General features: G+C 41.1%; 2 protein-coding genes across 2 annotated transcripts in view; both read left to right on the top strand.

The window, feature by feature from the left end:
- Positions 1-17287, top strand: part of klf9 (Kruppel like factor 9) — a 130571-nt gene that overhangs the window by 38857 nt on the left and 74427 nt on the right. The window lies entirely within an intron of this gene.
- On the top strand, positions 4904-13944 carry bco2l (beta-carotene 15, 15-dioxygenase 2, like). Its single transcript, XM_076269794.1, has 11 exons — positions 4904-5112; positions 5581-5590; positions 5793-5906; positions 6173-6275; positions 6466-6603; positions 10782-10957; positions 12241-12402; positions 12607-12744; positions 12863-13045; positions 13278-13388; positions 13730-13944. The coding sequence occupies exons 1-11, from the start codon at positions 4919-4921 to the stop codon at positions 13844-13846; spliced, it is 1446 nt and encodes a 481-aa protein (XP_076125909.1). The 5' UTR covers positions 4904-4918; the 3' UTR covers positions 13847-13944.

Here is a 17287-nt window from a genome sequence, read left to right as displayed (position 1 = left end):
AAGCCCAGCCCAGATTCCTGCACAGTTTATGTAAGCCACAGTCTTATCAAATACATTTACCCTGTTCACTTTTCTTTAGAATATGGCCTAACTTTGTTTGAGAATACTTGAGTCATGCATTGTGTGTGTGTGTGTGTGTGTGTGTGTGTGTGTGTGTGTGTGTGTGTGTGTGTGTGTGTGTGTGTGTGTGTGTGTGTGTGTGTGTGTGTGTGTGTGTGTGTGCGTGCGTGCGTGCGTGCGTGCGTGCGTGCGTGCCCTTTTCCAAACCAAACCTTGCACCCCTACATGTGAACTGTAGTGACACTTGCGGTTGCAGTTGCAGGGATGGATTACTGAACGGCCTATCGGGCCCAGGCCCTGGGCTCCAAGGGCTCAGAAGCACAAGCCTCTGCATGAAGTCGCTACTGTCTGTGTTCTCCACCCCTACTATCAGAATGGGGCTCCTCAGTCAAATAACACGGGTTATGTTATGTGATAATAGGGCTTCTCAATATATACCATGGGTTATGTTATTCACCTCACATAAAAAAACACAGATTACAATATGTGTGATAATGTGAGTAATTCAAGTCTTTTAGCCTTATTTTAGCGATTTTGGAGAAGATATGTCTATTTTTCAATTCAGATTTCAACACAGATTCGCCTGATGTACTTTTTATGTGAATATGACCTCCCTTATGCCTCCTCTTTCATTATGCCTGAAGCCGTTATAGATGGCCGCCGAGTGGTGGGATTTGCCTAAGAACTTTGGCTGCACTGCCACTGCAAGGCCATTGAGGATGCAGAGGGGATAACAAATTGATTATGTGAAGTTTGAAGATGTAATGCCCCCTAGTGGAATAGCCTACTCGTGCACTTTGGTCTCACAAGGAAGTACTCGTGCACCTGGGTCTCACAAGGTATTACACAACAAGTTTGTAACAAGAAAGAAACAAGAAAATGGGGTATTTCTATCAGAGAAACAATTTAGTTCTAAAAGCCAACTGTCAACTACTCCCCAAGTTGGGATACGCGGTACCTGATGTACTTTTTATGTAAATATGACCTCCCTTATGCCTCCTCATTCATTTGAATAGGAAAATAGATGCCCAAAATAACTGCCTGAAGCCGTTATAAATGGCCGCCGAGTGGTGGGACTTGCTTTGGCTGCACTGCCACTGCAAGGCCATTGAGGATGCACGAATTGATTTTGAAGATGTAGCCTAATGCCCCCTAGTGGATTACTCGTGCACTTTGGTCTCACAAGGAAGTACTCGTGCTCCACGGTCTCACAAGGTATTACACAACAACTGGTTGAAGTTTGTAACAAGAAAGAAACAAGTATAGGCTATGGGGTATTTCTATCAGATAAACAATTTAGTTCCGAAAGCCATAAAAACTGTCCAAGTTGGAATACGCGGTTTATTAAGACAAGACACGCCTTGCGCGCGGCTGTACCCATGGCTGTACCCATCCACTGCCAATTGTCGTCGCCACACCTGCCAAATAAAACAGAAAGACAACCAGAACACAACAGACAAACCTGTAACGGTCATCACAGACAAACTAGGCTACAGTAAAAGTCTACAAGAAAACAACCTAGGCCTACTACAGCAGACAGCAGAGGAAGGATGATCAAACCGACCCTTTTGCAATTTAGGTAACCAAAACAGTGAAAAGTCAGAAGGTTGTTGTTGTTCTTGTTTAGTTGTCAGTATTAAATGTGTTTTTGATTTGCAGTGTTGCTGTTTGAATGCTTAATATAGAGCTGGGATCATAGTTCTCTCCAGGAACACCCTGATGAAGCGCACTTGGACGTCAGTGTGGACAAGAGGGGTCCAGTATAGCTCATGTGACGTCCGGCAGCTGCATATGACAAGAGGTCAGGAATGGTTCATCAAAGGCATTGTTATTTACTACATAGACGTGCATATTAGGCCATGGAGTCTGGGGAACTGATTATGGCCACTGGTTTAAGCCATACTACAGTGGGATGATACAAGAGGTTCTTTTGAGTGAAGATAACTAGTCCCTTACAAAAGGGGGTGGGATCGTTAGTCTCTGTTCACAGCGTTTGTAGTCAAGGGCATGGTGCAATAAAACCTTTTATAAGTATAATACACAAGAGAGTGCAGTTTCCTCCACATCTACAGTGTTTACACTCTCGGCATAAATAATGAAGTTCATCTAAATATTTGCATTGCACATTGCTTTGCCACACAGCCATGTGATGTGAACCATGGCCAGGTGAGCCATATGTCTGTCATACTACTACATAATTACAGCCAGGGCAATAAAAGCCTTGTATTTTATCAGCCAGTCCAATATTGAATAACTCGTTATGGCAACAGCTCACTGCTTGGGCTGCAGTGTGCAAGGGTCGAGTGGATCTGCAGATCACGCCCCCTTTTGTCTGCGCTCTTTGCCTGGGGAGTTTTTCCTCCTGTGGGGCCTGTGAGTTTGTCTCACTCCTCATCTGTCTGACAGTGCAGAGCAGCACAGGGGTCAGAGCCACAGCAGCAGCAGCACAGCCAGCCATGCCCAAGCCCAAGCCCTCAGCACAGCCCTCCATCAGCGCACCAGGTAATACCCATGGCTTTCCACCGGCGGCATAGCACAGCTTTACTCATCTGCTCTCATTGCTTCATTCTGCTCTCTCTCTCTTACACACACACACACACACACACACTACAAAATGTGTGCCTTGCATGTTTTCTGGAAAAACGAGAATTGGGCAGATATATTTAGAAGCAACAACTATTTTTTTTATGCAATAAAATATCTGTAATATCATTTAAATGTCAAAAAGTAGTATACATCGCACACTGGAGGGTATATTTTACTGACTTTATTTGGCGTGAACAACGCGTTTCGCATTGTTCATCACGATCTTCATCATCACATTCACAGCCAATCTGACACCCGCAGGTGAAATAGGTGGTAATATCATCACATGATCACACCACTCTGTACACAGTACTCCACACTCTCTGTAATATCATGTTAGTGTACTGACTAACTAACAGCTTGACTAAGTGTGCCTTATGAATGCATTTGTTCAGTGTGTTGAATTTCAAACTTACTGGCACAATGTTTAAGTCAAAGACCCTTGCAAATGCAACGCTTTGCCGTTCAAGAGTTTGAGGTCACAGGAATATTAATTTCAGCATTTGATCTGCCTCTCCCAAATGTTCCTCTTTGTGTTCTGAATATTTTAGATTGGTCTGTCCATGTCATTTTTGTAGTAGTTTTTTTTTTAGTATTCTTCTGTCCAATATCTCTGATCTTTTGTTCATCACAATCTTCTCTTTTTATTGGCCTGGCCGTGCTTTGCCCTTCTCTTTACAGCTCTATAATGTCAGCATCCTGACTTTACCTCTTCTGTTGATGTTTACATGTATTCTCGTTAAAGCCAGTTTATGCTCTTCTGTGAAGGAAGTTGTACACTACCTTGTAGAGTATGAGATCTTCAGTTTCTTGGTTAATTCCTGGAATAGACGTTTCAGGAGGAAGTTCTTTGTTTCTGGCCATTTAGAGTCAGCCATAGATCATACTCCCTAAAAGAAGCTTCTTTATTCAGGGCAACAATTTTAAACGGTGCTAATATAATTTTGAAAAATTCCAACAATCACTTTGGTTTTTTAAATGATAAACACAACATGACATTGGAACACAAGACGGATGTTTGCTAACAATGAGCCTCTGTATGTTTACATGGCTATAAAACCAGCCCTGTCCCAGTAGTCCTGTCCCAGTAGTCCTTTATAACATGTCTACACTCTCTGGTTTAGTGTTATTCTATACAGTACATATATATATATTAGGCAAAAACTAGCTCTTCTCTTCAAATTCAGTGTATGTCACAAAATAGAATGAATGAAGAGTTTTGCCTTTTATTATATTTATCCTATCACAAATAAAAACTAGATTATTTTAGTGAATACATTAAACATCCCATTCAGCTACCTGTGCAATCTACCTGAGTTTTTCAAACATTGCTGATTACATTCAGAAGACGATACAGGTACACTTGTCCCCAGCTGTTCTTTAACACATAACACTACATCACACATAACAGACATATATGTAACCTGATGTATCTTATCTCAACCTAGTGATAAACCAATATATGATATGATATGGGTACGGTAATTATATACATGGGTGTCTACACGTAGCATGTGTTGGCTCAAAGGCCCTTGCCTGCAAACTAACATCTAAAATCCAAATGGTGCTGAAAAGTCCTGGTTGGATTTAGGGACTGTAGTAAGAGTACTTATCTACAGTAATTTCCTGTGTATTAGCCACATTGTGCATAAACCGCAGGACAGTGTTTTATGCAAGTTAAAAAACAAAACCATATTAATACAATATTAACTGCCCCTGTGTATTAACCTCATAGCTGAACAAATATAAACCTGAGCTAATAGTTGGGAAATTACGGTGTGCCTCATGAGCAATTCAGTAACGTGACCGAATCTAATTCTTACTATGCATACTGTATCCAGGGAGTTTTTCCTGATATTAATTCATCTGACATAATTTGAGTAACTTACATCTTACCACACCCTGCACAAGGTGTATTAATCTGCTATTTCCCATGTGCATGTGAATCATGTTGCAGCCCAAAAAACACGGCCTGTTGTCAGTGGCCTGGAGTGTATCAAACCCCTGGTGAGCACTGTGGAGGAGACCCCCGAGCTCATTGGTACCACTGTCAAGGGAACCATTCCATCCTGGGTCCATGGAAGCTTCCTCAGAAATGGGCCGGGGAAATTCGAATTTGGTGAAAACAGGTGAAATTCCCATCACACCACTGGCATGCCATTTCCTCTCTATAGGCCTTGAAATGAACTGTAAAATGAATGCATATCTACTGCATGTCTCATTGTGTTTGTTTGTTTTCATTTAATGCAGGTACACCCATTGGTTTGATGGCATGGCATTGATGCATCGCTTCTTCATCAAGGATGGCGAGGTGACCTACTGCAGCCGGTTCTTGAGGAGTGACTCATATGTGAAGAACTCGGAGAAGAACCGCATAGTGGTGACTGAGTTTGGAACTCTGGCCATGCCTGACCCCTGCAAGAACATCTTTGCCCGCTTCTTCTCAAGGTTTCAGGTTCCAAGTAAGTCCATGAATGAGAGCTATTTAGCTGCCAAGAAACAGGTGGCCTGAAGCACTTACACACATGAAAAAAATTGAGACTTCTGAAAACCAGTCGTGGTGTGTAGTGTGTCTGAGCGAAAACAAAAGGGGTAACTCTGTCCTGAGCAACACACATGCACAGTATTTAGAAATAACACAACCACATTCATTTACCGAGACAGACTAATCTCACGGTCCTCTGCTCCCCACTCTTTGGTATCACCTATTCAACTGCTCTTTTCCTGTACTGACCTAACCTGGTTTCACCAGACTCACTTTGCAAAGAGAGTCTGGCTACTCTCCATTGAGAAATGTTTCCAACCCCAGCATCGCAATGAGCGTAGACTTTGCATTAACGATGAAATCTTCGGTCCAGCCTAACCAATCTCATTCATCAGGGATTCCTAACATTACTTCCTACTTCGCCTAAACTTTACCAACTGACAATAAAGAGCATCGGCAGTCAGGAAACAATGTATTTAGGCCTACCTTTGCTGTAAATAAATGTACGCATTCTTCTGACTTGTCCAACATGTTTGCAGGCGTTGCTGCCTACTACTGGGAAACATAAACCCATAGACTAGTATCTCTGAAAATTAGCGTAAAACTAGGAGGGTGACACCAGGTTAATTCTGACCTGCTTATTTCTCACTTTTCCACAGAGGCCACTGATAATGCTAGTGTGAACTTTGTCAAGTACAAGGGTGATTATTATGTCAGCACAGAGACCAACTACATGCGCATGATTGACCCCCAGAGCTTGGAGACCAAAGATAAGGTAATCTACAACTACATGTCTAAAATAGTGTGTGCTCTGAGTAATATAATAATAATAATAATAATAATAATAATAATAATAATAATAATAATAATAATATATCAATAATATGTCAATCATTGTTATGATCAATGATTGCACATAGACTTACCGTAAAGAATTTTAAATGCATCAAGTAGGCTAGCTTAATTTCCCTTGGAATGAATAAAGTATGTCTGATTTGTGTTTAACTTTGTTTTAAAACATGTTTAATCTGCCTTGCACAGGTAGACTGGTCCAAATTCGTAGCAGTAAATGCAGCCACAGCCCATCCTCATTATGACCGGGATGGAACCACATACAACCTGGGCAACTCCTATGGAAAGGCTGGTGTGTGACACATGCCTGTTTTTCCCTTTCTCCATTAATTAATTCATTCATTAATCCATTTATTACTTCATTCATTCATTCATTCATTCATTCATTCATTCATCATTCATCATCAAGATATTCACACACGTGCGAGAATTACCCACAACCCTCTGCTGTTAGTGATTTTTCTCATTGCTTCTCCTTGCAGGGTTTTTCTACAACATTGTCCGTGTTCCTCTCCCCAAGGAGAAGGTTGAGAAGGACGAGGCAGATCTGTCGGGTGCTGAGGTGCTCTGCTCCATCCCCGCGTCCGACTCCAGGAGGCCATCTTACTACCACAGCTTTGGTGGGTCTCTCCCAAGCTCAACTTGTTATTGTTATTGTCATGGGAACCTGCAGCAGGCATTAAACAGAGAGTAAAGATCCTTCAAATAGAACTTCCTGCAGAGTCAGTCCAGGTGCCAGCAGGTGAACTGAAAGGCCATGTTAGCAGCGTTATCTTCAGATATTTCGGCTCTGTGGGCAAACTTCAGGAGTGGTTTTACATTGCCTATAAAAAGTATTTACCCCCCTTTTTTTCCCTTTTTCTACTTTTATAAGTGGAATCTTGATCAATTTAAAGGCCCGCTCTGTAACTTTAGTCATTTCTTTGTTGATTTCTCACTTTTGTTGTCACATTTTTCTCTACAGAGCTCCCTGTACAGCTTGGGGGTGCATATTTCACAACTGTCTCTTCGGTCTTTTCGCTAGCTCTGCCATGATTAATGATCTAAAAAATGAAGCCATCGCTGCTATTTCTAATAATGAGCCAGCATGACTAACCAGTGCTTGAGGGGGCCATGTGTATGTCCAGAGAATTTGTTAAAGGGATATTCCACCATTTGGGGAAATACACTTGTTTTCCACCTCCCCTTGAGTTAAACAATTGAGTTAGGTCTAATCTGATTCAATGAGCTGGAGCTAAAAGTGTTACTTTCAGACTCAGAGAACGGCTGGATGAACTGGGGAGAGGTAAAACTCAATTGTTTAACTCAAAGGGAGGTGGAAAACAAGTGTATTTCCCCAACTGGTGGAATATCCCTTTAAGCATTTCGTGTTTCCCATTTGTTCTGCCTTGTTCTCTCTTGTTACAAAACTTCCTGATTCAGACTTTGCCGGGATGCAGATGCAGGTCTGATGAGACCATAATTGAGCTTTTTGGCCATCAGACTAGATGCTATGTCTGGCGTGCCGTACACCAAGCCTTGCATATCACCACAAACGCACCATCCCTAATTTGAAGCATGGTGGTGGTAGTATCATGCTTTGGGGATATTTCTCGACATCAGGCCCTGGAAGGCTTGTAAAAGTAAAGGTAAAATGAATTCAGCAAAATATATGAAAATCCTGGAGGTCAATCTGATTCAGTCTGCAAGAGAACTACGTCTTGGCAGAAGATTTACTTTCTAGCAAGACAATGAGCCAAAGCATACAGCCAAAACTACACAGAAATGGTTTAAAGACAACAAGGTGATTGTTCTGTAGTGGCCTAGTCAAAGTCCAGACCTCAATCCTAATCTGTAGCTGGACTTCACGCCCTATCCCCTTCCAACTTGACAGAGCTTGAGCAATTTTGCAAAGAAAAATTGAGTAAAATCGCAGTATCCAGATGTGCAAGCCTAATTGAGACTTATCCACGCAGACACCATTCTTTTAATTGGGGCCAAAGGTTTATCTACTAAATGCTGACTTGAAGGAGGTGAATATTTATGCAATCTTTATACATTATATAACATTTGTAGAAATCTGCTTTCACGTTGACATTAAAGAGAGGGTTTTTGTAAATTAATGTAATAAAGGTCTCAAGATTCCATTTATAAAAGGAAATATACAAGGGGGGTGTATACTTTTTATAGGCACTGTATATTATTATTTTAGTGATGGAACTGCATCAGCTGTTCAATGGCTTCATCCAGAGATTTGGAATTTACTAAGCATTCACTCAGTACAGATATAATAGGGAAGTGGATGGTGTGGAAGAAATTACAGTAAAGTCCTACTGGGCAGCCGTGGCCCACTGGTTAGCACTCTGGACTTGTAACCGGAGGGTTGCCGGTTCGAGCCCTGACCAGTGGGCCGCAGCTGAAGTGCCCTTGAGCAAGGCACCTAACCCCTCACTGCTCCCCGAGCGCCGCCGTTGTAGCAGGCAGCTCACTGCGCTGGGATTAGTGTGTGCTTCACCTCACTGTGTGTTCACTGTGTGCTGTTTGTGTTTCACTAATTCACCGATTGGGTTAAATGCAGAGACCAAATTTCCCTCACGGGATCAAAAAAGTATATATACTTATACTTATACTTATACTGTAGGAAAAGTAAAGTATTCTACTGATGCTATCCTACTGATGCATTTAACCACAATCTAGATTACATCTGCTTTCAAGGTCAAGGTCAAGGTAACTTTATTGTCCCCAAGGGCAAGACACACAACAATACAGAAAAACATAATAACCCACAGTATCTAAAACACAATAATAAAAATAAATATAGTTAAAACAGTTTTGGCGGACTGTTTAAAATGGAAATGGAAGTTGGGATAAAAGAGTTTAGTACCTACGGCCTGAGGGGAGTAGCTTAAACTGGCAGGACAGAGGGTGGGTCAGCTGCAATAGATTGGGCCTTCTTTGCCACTCTTTTAGTGTAGGTGTGAGAGAGAGAGGGGATGTTGATGCCTGCAATCTTCCTACATGTCCTTACGATACTCTCCGATTATCGATTTTTGTTTTTTATGGACAGAGAGCCACACCAGCAGATAAAACAGAAGGTTAAAACAGACTCAATAAAACAGGAATAAAACGTTCTCATAAAAGTGGGGTCAATGTTAAAATTCCTCAGTTTGCGATAAAAGTACATGCGCTGATGGGCTTTGGCACAACTAACATCAGTGTGTGAATCAAAACATAGCTTGCTATCAATAATTGTGCCAAGGTACTTGTACTCTTGTACTGTCTCAACTGGTTGGCCATCAATGATAGTGGGGGAAGAGGGCGGCACTGCTTCCTAAAATCAATAATTAGTTCCTTAGTCTTTGATACATTTATGTTTAAAAAGGAGCGCTTACACCAATCATTAAAATCCCTCACTATTGGTCCATGGTCAATCACGGTTCCATTGAGAAGAAACACAATGACAGAATCATCTGCAGACTTAAAAACCTGTCTTCCATCATATTGTGAACGGCATTCATTTGTGTATAAAACAAAGAGGAGAGGAGAGAGGACACATCCTTGGGGGGAGCCGGTAGAAGATAAAAGATTGCCAGATAAAACACCATTAACTTTAACCCTTTGGGATCTGGAGGTTAAAAAGTCAACTAACCAGGCTATTGGCCCTGGGTTGATGTGTGTCTTTGAAAGTCTGTCTGCTAAAATGTGGGGTTGAATACAATTAAAAGCTGATGAAAAATCAATAAATAGCAGTCGTACAAAATTATTTGCCCCTTCCAGGTGGTTAAAGACTGTGTTGAGCAGGCTGCCTGTAGCATCATTTTCACTGCAGAACAGATGTGTGCCATTTTCATACATATGCGGGAATACCTAATCAATCACTCTTAACACTTCTCCATGTTTTTTGTGTGATACTTCCATTTTTTCCCTGTGACCTTCCCATAAATGCATATGTATGAGTAGAAAAAGGTCAACTTCCTGTGGCCAGCAATGGGCTTTCTACATGTGCGGGTTTGTACATACAATGCCATGTTTTAAGGTGCAAGTCAAGCCTGAAACAGGTGCAAATGCCTTAGCAACAGCTCCTGAGTGTGCTCTGCCTTAGTGCACCAGCTCCTGAGTGTGCTCTGTAGTGCACCAGCTCCTGAGTGTGCTCTGCCTTAGTGCACCAGCTCCTGAGTGTGCTCTGTAGTGCACCAGCTCCTGAGTGTGCTCTGTCCTAGTGCACCAGCTAGTGTGCTCTGCCTGCTTTCAGGACGTTCTGTCTCTGAGGACATGCTCAGGTAGGAGCAGAGTCATTACTGTAGCAGAGAATAGCTGACAAGTCTCTTTGAGTACAGCTGTTTAGCCTCTCTCACTTCCCAGCTCTGTGCCCACCTGACCTGGTGACATTTAGACCAAACACTGAGGACAACAGTTAGTCAGAACGGTTTACAGATGGTTTGTATTGAAATCGATAACTATATTTATGATTTATCCTTTTCTATGAAAGTTGGTTGTGTTCTCTGAGTGCACACCTCTGTGTTTTCTTTTTCTATAGTGGAATGTAGACATGGCCAGTATATGGGCAGTATGCAAACTCATGGGAGGAGCACAATGTTTGCAGTTGATGAAAAAGATTACAGATCAGGAGAACATAGTGAAACAGTACCAGTGCAGAACAGTTATTCTCAGGATTGACATGTCTATACCTTTTTCCTATCTCTGTTCTTTTATCTTAAATTTTATCTTCACTTCTATCTTTTGGTGTAATTTGTCTCTCTGTTCCTGTGCCAGTCAAGATATATTTCGCAACATCAACATTTCAGTATTATTTTCACAGCGATGTCAGAGAATTATGTGGTGTTCATTGAACAACCCATTAAGTTGGACCTGCTGAAGTTCATGCTGTACAGGATACAAGGAAAAAGCTTCCACAAGGTCATGGAATGGGACCCATCTCTGGAAACCATCTTTCATGTTGTGGACAAACGCACTGGCAAGGTATATCCAATCACTGTTGCAAAATATAGTGAGAAATGGCTCCCAAGGCATTTTGTTCACCTAATTCAAGCTAATTTACATAATGATGGCAAACTAACTGCTCAAGTAAAATACTGTCATAAGTTTGACTCTGGTAGGACCCAAACAAGGTTTTGAACACAACATGAAGTCTTTGAGCACATGAAATTTGTGCCGTCGGTTTACATGGGGTGCGCTATCGGAATAGCTGATGTTGCCTACTTTTCCTTGAAAAGATACAGCAGGCAATCCAGTTGACCATATACATGGCTGTTCAATTGGAATAGGAATGGAATACACCACCTCTTTCAGTGCGTTTGATTCAGATCAGGCATTTATATTCTGACTGAGGTGTTTTTATGAGAATTTCTATTCCGATTGAGCCGTTATTCTGTTTCTAATCGGATTAAAAGTGTCCATGTAAACGTGAATGTTGGTTAGAAATGTTGTCTGACCTTCTCCGGTGTGGCAGGACATCACCATGTCACATGACCTTTCTGATATTGACCAGATGTATAATTAAAAAAACAAAACAATTAACAGCCACACAAAAAAAATCAGATTTGAGCAAAAAAAAATCAGAATTGAGCGTTAAGAATTGTGGCATAACACTAGCCCAAAGTCCTTTTACTGTAGGCAAGTCCCTCCACTTGGCGGCCATACTGCAACGCACTTTGGGCACTTATGGGGCATCTATTTTGGGCAGAACTGTGCGTGCGCCAGGCTTCATGACACCAAACACACTCCAGCGGTGAGATCACAACACATGATTGGTACGTGTCGACTTTTGGCTGCGGAAGTGTGTAGACAACTGCCATATTGGTGTTACGATCTAAACCCCATGCATTTCAATTGAAGATTTTTTGAGTGCTGTGTCTCCTCATTAGAAACCAAAAAACTGAACACCGAAACACCCAAACCATGACAAAACACACTAAAACACAGGTGCTTTGTCAAACTATCAGGCATTATGTTCCAAGTGACTCTCATTCAAAGGGGCTATGTTTCTTAGCTTTGACATATAAGACCTAGAAAATAGCAATAGAATGTGAAAAAAACTGCGGTGCCAAATATCCACTAAAGTTAGCCTAATCACCATCCAGAGATGGACTGTCTCTCTTGTCACACAGCAGGTAGCCTCAGCTGGCACTGTATTAAATACAATGCAAGTCAATAAAAGAGTGTCATGTCATGTATATGTAATGATCAATTTAAGACGTGAATCCTACTGAATTCTCCCCCATAGCCAATAATCATCTTCTACCCCGTAGAAGAGCAAGGTGACCTATTACGGAAACGCCATGTTCACCCTGCATCAGATCAATGCGTATGAAGACCAGGGCCAGCTGGTCATGGACATGTGCTGTGGAGACGACGGGGCCGTCATAGGAGATTTCACATTGGAAAATCTCAGCAAGGCATCTGGGGAGGAACTTGACAAGGTGATGACCAGAGACAGATTAATGTCCCACTTACAAGACTCTGAGCTGGGCTTTACAACCAGTTAGAATGTGGAATTAAATATGTTATGTCTTAAAAGTGTTACAAGTGAAGGTCAGTATGAAATTAGATTTTGCAATAATTAATGAAAAACAAAGGCATAGTTCAAAACCGCAAAGTAATGTCGGTTTCTGTTTATCTGACAGTTTTACAATGGACTATGTACAAACCTGCCAAAGCGATATGTGCTGCCCCTGGATGTGAATGACCAAACACCTGTGAATGAGAATCTGGTCACACTACCATTCTGCACTGCCAAGGCTGTGAAAATGGCTGATGGAAGGGTATGGGTTTCTGTATTTGTGTGTTCCAAAAAGTGTGCTAAGTTGTAGTCGATAAAGCATTTTGTTACACAACTAGAAATATTGATTATTACTCAGCTTTCCTCTTACTTTACTTCAGGTATATTGTGTCCATGAGAATCTCTATGGTGATGATCTGTTGGAGTTCGGAGGCCTGGAGTTCCCACAGATCAACTACAACAACTACAACACTCGCAAATACCGCTATTACTACGGCTGTGGCTTCGGCCATGTGTTCAGCGATTCCCTTCTGAAGATGGATGTTGAGACAAAGGAACTTAAGGTGCTGTCTGACATCTTTGTTCGATTGCCGGTTGTGATTCAAAGCTAATGTAGCAGTAACAAATTAACTGACAATTTAGTGAAGGTAAATGTTTTACTTGCTGTATCCCTTTATACAGTATGGATCCCAAGATGGTTGAAGTTTACACCATGTTTGCCAAGTTTAACTATCATAGTATACGCAATGTCTTATACAATAAGTCTTCACATATCAATAATATTATTCCCTATAGTCATGGCGATACCCTGGCCTTTACCCCTCCGAGCCTGTTTTTGTCCCATCACCCGAGGCCACAGATGAGGATGATGGAGTGGTAATGTCAGTGATCATTACACCCAGAGAGGTAAGACTCATATCCAGGAGATTCACTGCATGAATGACAGCAAACTTGTGTGTATGAGAAACACTACAGAATCGGACAACCTGCAGTGTCTTTATTATTTTATGCTTACTGATTAACAACATTGGCACATTTGTTAACCAAGTGATAGTGTGTGACACACAAGGAAAGGTGCGTCTTTCAGTTGTCTGGGAAACTGATGCATCAGACTGTCCAAAATGACAACCAATGCATGATACTAATGTTGCTTGAAATGTTGTTCAAGAAATGCTGAATGCTGGTAAGACTTGAATTTATACACAGTGCATTTGGTAGCACAACTAAATAATTGTTACTGTTTCTAGGAGAAGAGCACATTCCTATTGGTTCTGGATGCCAAGACCTTTACAGAGCTGGGGCGAGCAGAAGTGCCAGTCAACATTCCATATGGAACTCATGGGGTTTTCAATGATAGAGCTTAATGTGTAGAAGCACCTCTGATCTTCTCTCTGCTATGTCCATTGAACACCCCTCACTGCTGTCCCACAATCAGAAGTCCTCTTAGTTCTGTAAATTTTTATAATACAGTCATAGAGTGGCATCAAGTATTTAACTAAACTGGTCTCAGACTATAGGCTTTTCATCATCCAAATTCTTCTGAAAGTGCTGCATAGAAAGTCATGTTTTCATGAATCAAATGTAACAAAATGAGAATGAATTTGTAGCAAGTGTACTCAATGTGTCATTGAGATGGATCAGACTGTAGTCGCCTTATGTCTCCCTTTAACACCAAGTGAAAGACCTTAATCTAATCATGTACTGTACTGTACTAATGTGGGTAGCAAAACAGACGTTGTGTATACAGTAGATAATAAAACGATTCTCTGTCACTCTTAACACTACGTTTTTGGTGAAGAAGGTTCAGGTTATAATGACTGAGTGCATTAAGTACAATAAACATTTTCTTTGCCTGATGGCTGAACTGAAGTGTAAGGCTCTGTCTATAGAACATGTTTTGTATTCATTATTAACATTACTTTGCTTTCACCTTGACATTAAAGAGGGGATTTTTGTAAATTATTTTAAACAAAGGCCAAATTAAATTGACAAAGATTTCATGTATTAAAGCAATAGAAGGGGAAATACCCAAGGATGTATGATTATGTTTTTTCACCAGGATGAAGTCATCTCGATTGCTTTGCTTTTTTGGAGTTCTTGGAGGCACCATGAGGGGACTGGCTGAAGATAAACAAAACTGTAGCTGTCTCAAACATGGCAATGTTATCAGGTGTGCAAAACTGTAGCTTTCTCAAACATGGCAATGTTATCAGGTGTGCAAAACTGTAGCTGTCTCAAACATGGCAATGTTATCAGGTGTGCAATTTGGCATTATATTCAGTATCAATCTCTTATGGAGTCCCATTTTTTGCACAATTGCACATAATATGGAACAGTTTGGAAAATCTGGCAAATGTTTTTGCTCTTTAACACTTTAAATCATTTTGAATGGGATTAAGGAATGGGAATGAAATAAGAGAGTAAAGTCAAATGTCCATATTAAGGAGAAAGGTTGAGTATGGTGACTTTTCAGGTGTGCTCTCATGCTCTCATTGGCATCACTGCTGGCCAATCCTGGACCTGGAACTGTGAGAGGAAGAAAGGTCGCTGGGTTCATGTGCACATTCTAGGCTGGGCAGATTACCTTACATTGTGTCAGGTGGAGGTGTCTGCAGAAAGCAGTGGCAGTTTAAAAGTGAAATGTATTTGATTATCCCTATGTGCTTGTGCACTCTTTGCATGGATTGCAGCTGCACTGCTAACAAAAAATCTGAGTTGATTTGCAGTGCTGTTTTCTTCTCTTTGTGACTGTGAGCCACTTCATTCACAAGGCGAGACACTACAGGTGAATAGGGTAAAATTTTAAAATAATAGACATCACCATGAAACTTCCTCACTTGATTACTTACACAAGTATGAACAAAAAATGTATTAGAAGTTTTTGAAATTCGAATGTCTAATTATGCAAATTAGGCATTATCTCATTAAATATGCGCACATTTGCATATATTTTCGGTAGATAGATCTGAACATATGATAAAGCCAGGTACAAAATTATGTTTGCATACAAGATAAAAATAAAATTACAGAGGGATTTCAGGATATCTGCTTTCATTACCTAGGAAATCAGAATATACTGTCCATAGCCTTAAAAAATCGATTTTTGCCATATATTTTTGATTAAAATGTCACATAAATCAGGCCAGGAATGATTTATTAACAAATCCCTCTGTAAATATCTTCAGAACACTGCTAAGTGTATATTTGGAAAGTTTGGTGTACATAGGTGCTACATAGGCTGAGATGTTTCTACTGGAAAATGAGAAAAACTCAATTTGAGAAAACAGCCATGGAACACAGCCAAGAGATTCCGTTCTCAGCCTAGACTCGCCTTTGAACTTTCGCGATTGGTTGCGGTTAAAGGAAGTGTCCATATTTGGATAGCACAACGTCATGCAGGAAAAACAGAGCTTTCCAACGGTACTACACATGTTATGTTTTGTAGCACGGTCGCGGTAGAGCATGAAACGTTAGAAGACTAACTTTTGGTGAATTTAGGAGAAATATACAGGCGCGAGTAGACAAAATGTAATGAAATAAACACCTAAATGTGTAAATCGGGCTTTGTTGTTGTAGTAGTGTGAAAGAATACATGCTAAGGTAGCAAATTAGCCCAAAATCTCGAAATTGACCAGTGCATGAAAAAACGATGTTTTCACTCGCCTTATTGAGCAAATGGAATAAAGCTATTTGATGCAAATATTTGATAAAAAGAGACATGTCTTTCCTTTCAAAATGTCAGTTACAAAAAAATAACTAGTAAAAGCCATGGAGGTATTATATATAACTGGAGAGAGTGACTAAGTCCCGCCCCCATTCTTTTCAATGGCCCATGCTAGGCTATTCACCTTATTCAGCCCCGCCCATTTTTTTAAATTCCACGTTGTCTTTAAACTTCCGGTCGGCTAGCTACGTCTAATTAGCTTCATTGGGATAACACGGCAGAAGAGGATAGAGAGGCTAACCTGGGAGGAAAACGACAAATGCCATCAGGAGGTCAGATTGCAATATTGTACTTCGCTACCCAAGGCTATTCACCCCTACGGAGTGGATAGACGATGCGGCAGTGGCCGCTGTATCGTATGGAGAAACTCGCAAATCCTTATCTGTTTGGTAACTATGGTAACTAGTTTAGAAAGTCATTACAGAACAACCGCTCCAAAGTCAGTTTTTTCCTAACTTCAGATAGGAAAGCTGTATAACAGAAAATGTCTTAAGTCACCAAAATCCTAAATAAACGTTCCTAACTTTAGGATGACCCATAATATATGATGCCAGTCATCTCGATAGAGCTCTGCTATCTCAATGTATCGCAATGGATGTACTGCTCAATCGGAAGTTCGGAGACAATGTGGGCAAAGCTAGCGCCCCCATGTTTGCGCGCGGAATAAGGTGAATACTAGCCTAGAAATCTAGACGCACCCTAGCGGCGGCAAATTAATTTGCTCAGCCTGTACGTCTAGTATCGAACCATAGGAATTTCTATTGGCTTAACACCGTGGATGTTCTCCAATCACAGCGCTCTATTTCGTTAGAGAGTCTTAAGGCGGGCTTAACAGGATAACGACAGTCCTGTGACGGTGAACAACAAGGAAGGTGGCTATGGCGAACGAAGAGCGGTTGTTTGAATCGGCGTTGGCGTCAACTTTGGAGGAGTTGGACTTGTGCTTTTCTTTGAAAGTTGAGCAACACAATGCACTTAAGTCATTCCTTTCTAAGAAGGATGTGTTTGCCGTTTTGCCTACCGGATACGGATATGGTCGTAGCGCTGGCCTATTGCATGCCTAGGCAGTTTGAAAGACAAT

Source organism: Alosa pseudoharengus, unplaced genomic scaffold (genome assembly GCF_046254945.1).
Source record: "Alosa pseudoharengus isolate Yale_2024_CS ecotype anadromous, Long Island Sound unplaced genomic scaffold, YU_APseudo_1.1 YU_APseudo_1.1_scf_6, whole genome shotgun sequence".
Taxonomy (NCBI): domain Eukaryota; kingdom Metazoa; phylum Chordata; class Actinopteri; order Clupeiformes; family Clupeidae; genus Alosa; species Alosa pseudoharengus.
The sequence above is the reverse complement of the archived record's forward strand: the minus strand, read 5'-3'. Positions and strand labels throughout refer to the sequence as shown.

Coding starts and splice junctions, on each gene's coding strand:
- bco2l (XM_076269794.1), top strand. CDS start 4,919: ATGGCATTGATGCATCGCTTCTTCATCAAGGATGGCGAGGTGACCTAC. Junction 10,958..12,240: donor GCAAGGTATATCCAATCACT/GTTGCAAAATAT, acceptor TAGAAGAGCAAG/GTGACCTATTACGGAAACGC. Junction 12,745..12,862: donor TGAAAATGGCTGATGGAAGG/GTATGGGTTTCT, acceptor ACTTTACTTCAG/GTATATTGTGTCCATGAGAA.